Source organism: Teleopsis dalmanni, chromosome 1 (genome assembly GCF_002237135.1).
Source record: "Teleopsis dalmanni isolate 2A chromosome 1, ASM223713v2, whole genome shotgun sequence".
Lineage (NCBI taxonomy): Eukaryota > Metazoa > Arthropoda > Insecta > Diptera > Diopsidae > Teleopsis > Teleopsis dalmanni.
This window is the reverse complement of record NC_051846.1, coordinates 178,643,730-178,653,037: the sequence shown is the minus strand read 5'-3', so window position 1 is coordinate 178,653,037 and position 9,308 is coordinate 178,643,730. Positions and strand designations below refer to the sequence as shown.

Below are 9,308 nucleotides of genomic sequence, written 5' to 3'. Positions count from 1 at the left end.
TAATAAAGTAAAAATATATGATATAAAAAATTTGAATTAATATATTTTAGTAATATAATAAAATAATTAAAATATATTAGAACAATTATATATAATATAATAAAATAAAATTAAATTAGTAAACTACAATAAAATCATAACTTATAAAGAAAAATGTTATTTATATTAGATTTGCTTGATATGTGAAACTGAAAATATATGTAACTATTATTATGAAAAACTGTTCTGTAAATTTCTTGTGATGCATTTTTATAATTTTAGCTTAATTGTAATTAATATATACAATATAAATAATGTAGATATATATATAAAAATATAAATATATGTTTGTATAGAGCTGGACTCAATTAAAACAAATATATCGCTGTTTAGTACGTAAACAATCAAAAAATAAAAAAGGTATTTTTTGGCGTGCATGTTGATATTATTAAGCACTTTAACGATTATTGTACTATTAAAAACTGTTTTTAAGTTATAATAAATAAATAAGTTGAATAAATGTGGACTTAAATAAGTAAGAAGTAAATGTCTACTTAATTAAAATATATATATATAAGAATAAAGTGGTTTAACTAATACTAATAATAGTCTATTAAATGAGTAAACTAATGACTGAATATTCGTAACAACAACAACAAAGTTTTTATGCTATTTTCCTCGTTTTATATGAAAAAAGCAAATACCTTAATATCAGAGAAATTTATTATATATATATATTAAATATATATTTCTGATTCATACATGCATTTATGCAAAATGCTTGCGTGAGTCCATTTTGGAATATATCCAATAATTGTAGCAGAGACAACAGAGCCCTGTATAGGGATTTTACTTAGAAGGGTTTCATAGTAGGATTAATGCTGTGAAAAGTGGTTTTACCTCCAACCGCTATTCAGAAATAAAAATCTCAATGCTAAGAACAGGAGACTGATATATAACTAAATAATTCGTCCGTCACTTCTATATGGATGTGTAGCGTTTAGCAGAGCTTCAAACACTACTATTCGCCAGCTAGAAATTGCACAAAGCCAGGCTCTGAGAAGACTTTTTAAAGTACCATGATACATTAGAACAAATGACATCCTCAGGGATCTCAAGATTGATTCAATCAAAAAATACATAAAGGATAGAACCCTGAAATTATTTGCGAAAACTGACAGACTTACCGACACCGCGTTATCAAATCTCAGAATGGTTACAGGCTAACGTATATTCATGCAATAACATGATAACATTGTATATATTTATCTGTATATATACATATAAACACATCTAAGTACAATAGATGTGCAATAGATGTATATACATCGAATACATCGAATATATACAGAAACGAACGAAAATGACTTTTTATTTAAAATTTTGCAAAAACTGCCACAACAGTAAAGGTTCAGTTAGTCAGTACGTTCCGTAAGAATTTAAGTTAAAGCGAAATACTTAGATATGGTTCGTTGTGCATTTCGGTTTGGCTTAAGTTCGCATAAGTTTTTAGCGTATGTACCGACTAGGTAAAGCTTAAATCAAAAAATTGTATGTTTATGCTATTGTGAATGGTCAACATTTTAGTACAGTTTATAACAACTAGAAAGATGAATACATATACGGATGAAACTAAAATAAGATATGCCAATATGAAACAATTTTCATAAACACAAAATGAATTCATTTAATAAATCAAAAAATTTTAAAGTCAAAATATTTAATTTATGCAGCTTTTTTCAGCAACTTTTTTACCATAAAATCTAAGTTCGGAGATACACAAGCTCTAAAGCTTTTAATAGCTTTCGTGCGAATTTCAACAAATTTTTAACATATACCGTACACATACGGTCTTTGCCATTTTGTACTTTATATTGAAATTTATTTAACAGAAACAAAGACCGTATTATATAGTGTTTGATAGAAATGCTTTTGTCATAAGAATCATTATCTTATTAATCTTTTTGTTCTAGTTAAAAATTATTTCAGCTAAGAAAATAAAGGAATTATTTAAATCCAATTTAACGAGTAGGATTTTAAACTATAATTTAAAATATATGTAGATGAATTGGAAAAACGAAATGCTTAAGTCATCGTCAATCCTCAACTAGATGATTTATTCAACAAGTTGAAAACAGTTTCGAGCATGATGAATCCTGCAAATATCTTAGATCAGTAATTAACCCAACCAATAACTACAGTGAGGAAATAAATGAAAGAATAAAGGCAGCAAATAAAAGCTTTGGTAGACTATATAAAGCACTTGGTTCAAAAATGTTTACTAAAAAGTCAAAATTAAGAATATATAAAAGGTTATCTCCAATCTTAATGAATGGTGCAGAGACTTAAACTATGAAAAATTTTGATGAAAATAAGCTAGATATCTTTAAACGCAATATTGATCCAATTGGAGAAGAAGACGGCAACTATTGGGCTGAGATTTAATAACGAATGTCACAAAAAAGAGCTAGGAGAATCAGCAATAAGCAAGAGAGTAAAACTATAACAATTACAATGGGCTAGACATATTCAAAGAATGAGCATTCGAGGACCTCTGAGTTTACGCTGGATAGACAATGTGGACCAAACAGCGCAACAACTTGAAAGAAGAAACTGGAGAATGATAACAAACAACAGAGATACGTGAAGGAATTATCAAAGGGAGGCCAAGATTCAACTAAGATCGCTGCGCCACTAATAATGATGATAAGTTTGCTACATGTTAAAATTTTAATAACCTTTTGCGGGCTTTGAAGTCTCTTTAAAATAACTTTTTCTTTGTTCTTAACATATTAATTATTAAGTAAATATATTATATGTAAAATAAGTAATAATAAAATGAACGTACCACATTATATTTATTTATTGTCTTAAATTTTGAATGTCTATATTTATAAAAATATGGTAACCTTGTAATTTTTGAATGAGCCGGCACGAACGTTCGAATAAAATTGGTTCGTTCAAATTTTCGTTTTTACAGTGTCAAAAGTTTGTCTTTGTAAATTACATTTGAAGAAAAAACTAAAGAGAAATAATTTGTTTTTTTACGGAAGATCATTCATATACATTATGAATAGCGCAAATAAATATTTACAAAGTGGACTAAGTAAACAGCAGGCTGACAATCAAATAATGAATGATGACGTCTGCACATCCTCCCATGATGATGATGAGAAGCAACTGCTTGTTTTACTCCAAAAATTTAATTTAGTTGAAGTCTTACGCTATCTAAAAGGTAAGACGTTTATATATACCCATTATTTTTTCTTCATCACACTCTGCACCTCAGCTGCAAAGGTGACTTATCGTAGTTTAAAATACATGAATTATGATGACATGAAAGAAGCAATACCACCTCTTGGCTTACGTATGGAATTCAGGGAAAAATTGCTCTCCTGGAAAAATGGAGAAGTAGGTCTGTTTGTACAAGATTAATTAAATTTACAAATTTTTTTTTGTCACTATTTAGTATCAGTCAAACAATGATGGGATGAATGAGAATACAAGTAGTGAAACTTCTACTTCATTTTCGTTAAGCACAGCTATATCCTCTACACCATTACGACACATATTGAGTAAGGTCAGTATTTTATTCCTTCGCATGGTTTCACCACCGACATTAAACTAAAAGCATTAAAATTATTATTTATTTTTTGTTGTCCTACAGCCTTTAAGAGATTTACTTAACAACAGTCCAGAAGGTAAGGCACTTATTTTATCCTATTGTGAGAACCAAGGATTAAATTATAAAAAAAGAGAGACATTAATCAAGATTATTGTGGAGGATTTAATTACACATGACATCAACTTAAAACCACAAGACTACGCAGCCTTAATTGATGAAATAGTGTCAGTTTTCAAAACTGAAACAATGTATAGGGTAATTATTATTAATAGTATAATTGTAGAACTATAGAAGGATGAAGCTAACTGCGAACTCACTCACCAATAAGGGAAATATTCTTTTTTCAAAAAAATTTTTAAATAATATTTGTGTATTTATCTATCCTTCATATAATAACGAAACTGATCGATGATAGCATAATTACAACAGTAACTGACTGTTTTAAATATTATATTGTTACACAAGATTTCTGAGACTCAAATATTTTTAAATAATAGCTCACGACGGTAAGAGGAACCCAACTGAAAAAATGGACAAAAAAATTTAACTTTATTTTGTTTTGACTTCAAACTTTAAGTCGAATCATATATAGCTCAGAATACTCTATCAAAACTAAAGATGAGATGTGTGTATCCCTTTTTTCATATCGTGATTAAATCGATACCTATTGCAATGGTGCTAACATTTGTGTGGTCAAATATTAAAGTAAATTACCAACGATCTACAATTTCCTCTTCTATACGACGGTTACACTGCGACAGAGTTCTCAATTGAGCCCTTAGCTAATATCTCCCAAAAAGAACGACACCTTCCCCGTATAGCAGAACTGTCCTAGCTCAATTGAGATCAAGATAGTTATCATGCATAAATGTAAACCCCAACTGTACCCCGATTTCTCTATTTACACCATTAAAGTTAGTAGATTTATTCACCCTTCGCCATTATCCCTAATATATTCTTACTCCTAAATGATCCTCTCACACTACCATTACTCATCCACATCCTAATTCTAATTTGTGATTCCTTTCATTTTATTTACTTTATAAATCCTTGCAGGCTACAACAACAACAACATAAGAGTAAGAGTTAAGTAGTCTTTCTAAGTAGTCTTTAAAGACATAAGGTCATTCATAAGACAAAACCAAAATCAAATTTTTTGTTATTATATTTCATCAATTTTAATTTGGTGTCCAAACCTAGAGTCATGAATTGAGCTCAACATCATCATGAGCAAAACTAAAATTAATAAGATGTGTTGGTGAATTCGTTCTTCGGTTTCGAAAACTTATTTCAAAAACTTTAAATGTTCAAAAATCTTCAAGCTATTCGTGCATGTTAGAGCTGCGAATACTATATATATATACAAAAATTCATATACATCTAATTTAATAAATAATTTCTCTCACAATCCTTTTTTTAAATCAATTGAATACATTGAGTAAATAAATATAGCAGTCATTAATGGCAGTTATTATTTAAGAATAGTTATATATTTTTATAAATTCTTGATCATTTTTCTAGGATTACTATTATATTCATCGCACCAGTAAAAGAAATCCATCTGGAAAGTTGTACCTTAAATACTCAAACATGAGAAGTAAGAAAATGAAACTAAACGTGCAGAAATCGAACAAATTCATACATATGTCTGAAATGAGCATCAAAATTAAAGATAACAGTTTACGCAATGCCTCTAAGGAGTCTTTAAGAAAATCCGATCATTCATGGAACGAAGAGAAAGATACTGGCCGTGAAACATTTCAATGCCGTGGAAAGCATTTAGCAGAATTAAATTCTTCGAAAAAAGTTTTCGCTAATTGGGCAGTCTACGCTACTCCTGAAGCGGTTAGTTTGGTAAGAGTTTATAATTTCGAAAGAGATATATAATAAAGAGATATATAATAATATAATATATTTTTCAATTTTGTTCCATTAAGTATAATTCTTTATTTTTTATTTTTTTTTTTTGTAGATTCAAAGTGATTTTGATGTGATTCAACCGGGAAAAAGTGAACATTTATTTTCTAAATGGTGTCATTTTAGTATTAAAATTAAAGAATATTATAAAAAAAATGTACATAACAGCAATTGTAAAATGTTATTGCAATTACTCAAAGATCAAGGTAACAAGTCCATTATTTCCTATGGTAAAATTAACATTAAATAAAATTATTATGACGTTTGAGTTAACTCATTTATTTTAACAGATAGCGCGAATGTCTTCATTGCCTTACTGCTTTGTGGAATTCTTCCGCCGACTCAGAGATTTAGAAGTCAAAATGGCAGTAGAACTAAGAAAGCAACAATTGATGATTCACAAGAAAGTTTTATTATGTTTTTATTGAACATTAATGACTATAAAAAACGAATACTTGATATTAAAAATAAGTATTTTTCGTCTGGATTAACCATCCAACCATTTTTAATGGTTATTGGCTCCAATATACAACAATTGGAATCATTTTATATTTATTTTAACGACAGTTTATATAAATTTGATTATTTTCTGGTATCGCTTGATATTTGTTTCAAAATTTATCAAGTCTTCAAGCTACGATATCCTCCAGCATGCGAAAATCCTTGGATTTTCTTACAACAATATTTTTACAATATTGAAAATGATCTTGATGCTAAATCGGATAAATTATCCAAATTATTAAAATATTTGGAGTGACAGAAACTATTTTCTTGAAGATTTTTACTTGAACATCAAGTGAAGTACAGATACTCCTAACGTTAAATATTCTTAATTTCATAGTATTCGAATTCTTTCATATTTTTTAAACTACCATTTAATGTAAAATAATTACTTCTTTCATTCTTTCGTATAATAAATATTTTTATAACTTTTATATATGACTCTTACTATATAATTTTGCTTTAGCAACATAGCGGAATTTTAGTTATCTTTAATATGATTTATTTTTCATTTACTCTTGTTGTTGTTGTTGTAACACATAATGTGCGCAATTTCAGAAGACCCCAGCAGGCATAAAGTATATTCAACTAACTACTTCAGAAGAAATCTGATTTGAGAAATTAAGACAAACGGTTGGATTTTCGATAGGGTGAAATAAGGTAACCAACTAGAACTTATGATTAATAACACTTGCATTGTTCTTATGTGGACTGGCGCACCATCATCTCATTTTTCCGCTTTTTCACACAATCCCACTCACATTCCCCCCACATTTTATTCTAACCATCGAATTCGTTTTGAAGGACTATTGTTTTCTACTCGGTTGCAATAACCACAACAACAACTAATAGTTACTCACCACACCACTCAAGGTTCTAATATTCGGACTAAGGGCGAACGGACCTGTTAATAAATGGAAATTTTAGTTCCAGTTGAAAAATATACAATTATGTAGAAAGGAATTCTCTTGTTCTAATCTCTCTAATCTCGATCTTGCATCAAGGATCGCAGTAAGACTAATTGTGAATAACTGCCTAAGGGTATTGACTAAAATGAAAATTTCTATAAACACAACTGAAAGGTAGTTATTACTGTATTTATTTCCACCGATATTTAAGTATGATCAGATAGAATCCCAAGATCAGGTAGCTGATAATTTCAAGCTCAATGCTATTTAATATACCATATAAGTACAGACGAAACCTAATTCAAAACAAAACAAACAAAAACAAAAAACGTGAGACTACAAACTACATTCATTATCTCTATGGTGAGTGAAAGGAACAGATGTTATAAAATACACGTTGTTTTAAGCTAAACTATATACCATAGACATAGCACTGGCATGGGCGCAAACCAATTTAACAGCGACTTAGTTACAGCTCTTCACTGCTAGTCAATCATATCTTAGCACTGTTGAAAATGAAAGTTCACCTACAGCTTCAACTTTATTCTTGAAAAACTCTTTCATCTTCGTAAAAACCATTCTATATTTATGTTCTTCTAACCAATGCACATATTGAAATCAAAGACAAATGGACTACCATATCGATATACTAAAGAAATCACAAGTTCTTTTTTTTTTAGAATTTATATAACATAGTAACAGTGAATACTAATTCGCCTACGAACAGCATTGCCATGGAAGCAGATATATCATGATGCAAATATGGTAGCACTCACTTTTCAAGAACCAAGATAAAATAGCAACAGTACTTTTCGGAAACTCTGGCTCTTTTTTGAGATGACACAAGTTCTGACTGATCACTGCTTTACACATCCTTTATCTAAAAAACTTTAAGATCATCAATGACAATACATGCCTATATGACGACGACTACAGTCCCCTACAAGATATCGCCTCAATACAAGGTCTTACTCATAGACAAGTATGTATTGATAATGTGCACCACAACAGCACTATTATCAACTATTTGTGAAATTAATTTTTCTTTCGAATAAAACTTTATTTTTTTTTAAGTTTCAGAAATACAATTTTATTCTCTTCTTGGTTTTTCATAAATATAGTTTGTTTTTTGTTTTTAATTAAATAGTAGGTATTTACTTTACATATATATTGTAATATATATTAACATATTTTCAATAGGTAATAAAGTGATTTGTTTAGTTTTTTATAAAGATATACGAGCAACACTAGACATATATTTTAATACAGAAAACTTAACAAAATCAGACAGGACATTTAAAGTCGACTTAATCGACTCAAAGGAAATTTAACTATACATTTTAGTTCAACTACAAAGAAATTGCTTTAAAGTCAAGGCTTTTGTATTTTTGCAAAGTACATTTTTTCCTTAGACTTTTGTTATCATATTTTCGACTCCAAATGAACGTACATTTTTGAAGATATTAGTAAGGCCGAGAAATGCAAACTTAAAAAAAAATCGAAATAGATTAATAATCATTAATTATGTCAAGTACTTCATGATATTCATTAGATTAACTTATGTATAGTTTAACTTTGCGTTCTTCTCGTTGAATATGACTTAAATTAATTGACTTGTTGCTGTTATCGTTACTGACGTAAACAATTATTTATTTATTTATTTATTTATTTATTTATTTATATATATATATATATAGTAGTTTTACGTAAATTTTACTATATGTATTTATTTATATTTATATTTATATATATATATATTAATTCTTTATATTATGCTACAATTATTGATATAAATATTTGTTAAATATTTTTGTAGGTTGCTTTTTGTTTATATTCGTATTTATTTTTTAAATGTTTTTTATTTTCTTCCAGAAAATTGATTTCATTAAAGGGAGGCAAAAAAGGCACTACATCTAATAAGTTTAAAAAAATTATTTGAAAATATTATTTTACACCATTTATGATTGATGATTTTCATTTTTTAATAAAATATGTTATAAATTTTAATAAACTTATGCGAAAATTGGTGTTTTAAGTAAAATTACTTTTTAATAATTTAGTCTTTATAATTTAGTTTAAACTAACGATAATTTTTATAGTTCTTTAGTATTAACTTTATAAATCTACTCAATTTTGACAACAAAAAGTTATTAGATATGCTAAAGCACCTAAAATATTGAAAAAAATTTCCTTTTTTATATGTATATATTGTGTACACATATATAAATACTTTTTTTTTTAATTTTATTATATTATTTATAAAAAGTCGACCGCACGTTTTGTACTTGGATTTTAAAAACTAATTTATAGTGCACAAGACTGTTTAACTTGAACTTAACTTTAATGAAAATATATGTGTGTTATTAATTCATATCTTC

General features: G+C 27.9%; 1 protein-coding gene across 1 annotated transcript in view; it reads left to right on the top strand.

Moving 5' to 3' along the window:
• The first annotated feature begins 3,013 nt into the window (after nucleotides 1-3,013).
• LOC119666806 (poly(A) polymerase-like) overlaps nucleotides 3,014-9,308 on the top strand; it is a 7,881-nt gene continuing 1,586 nt past the window's right edge. The window contains exons 1-6 of the mRNA XM_038076084.1: nucleotides 3,014-3,214; nucleotides 3,269-3,390; nucleotides 3,449-3,559; nucleotides 3,647-3,859; nucleotides 5,126-5,458; nucleotides 5,577-5,727. Coding sequence (XP_037932012.1) covers nucleotides 3,049-3,214; nucleotides 3,269-3,390; nucleotides 3,449-3,559; nucleotides 3,647-3,859; nucleotides 5,126-5,458; nucleotides 5,577-5,727 — 1,096 coding nt within the window. The 5' untranslated portion in view covers nucleotides 3,014-3,048. The remainder of the gene's footprint in view (nucleotides 3,215-3,268; nucleotides 3,391-3,448; nucleotides 3,560-3,646; nucleotides 3,860-5,125; nucleotides 5,459-5,576; nucleotides 5,728-9,308) is intronic.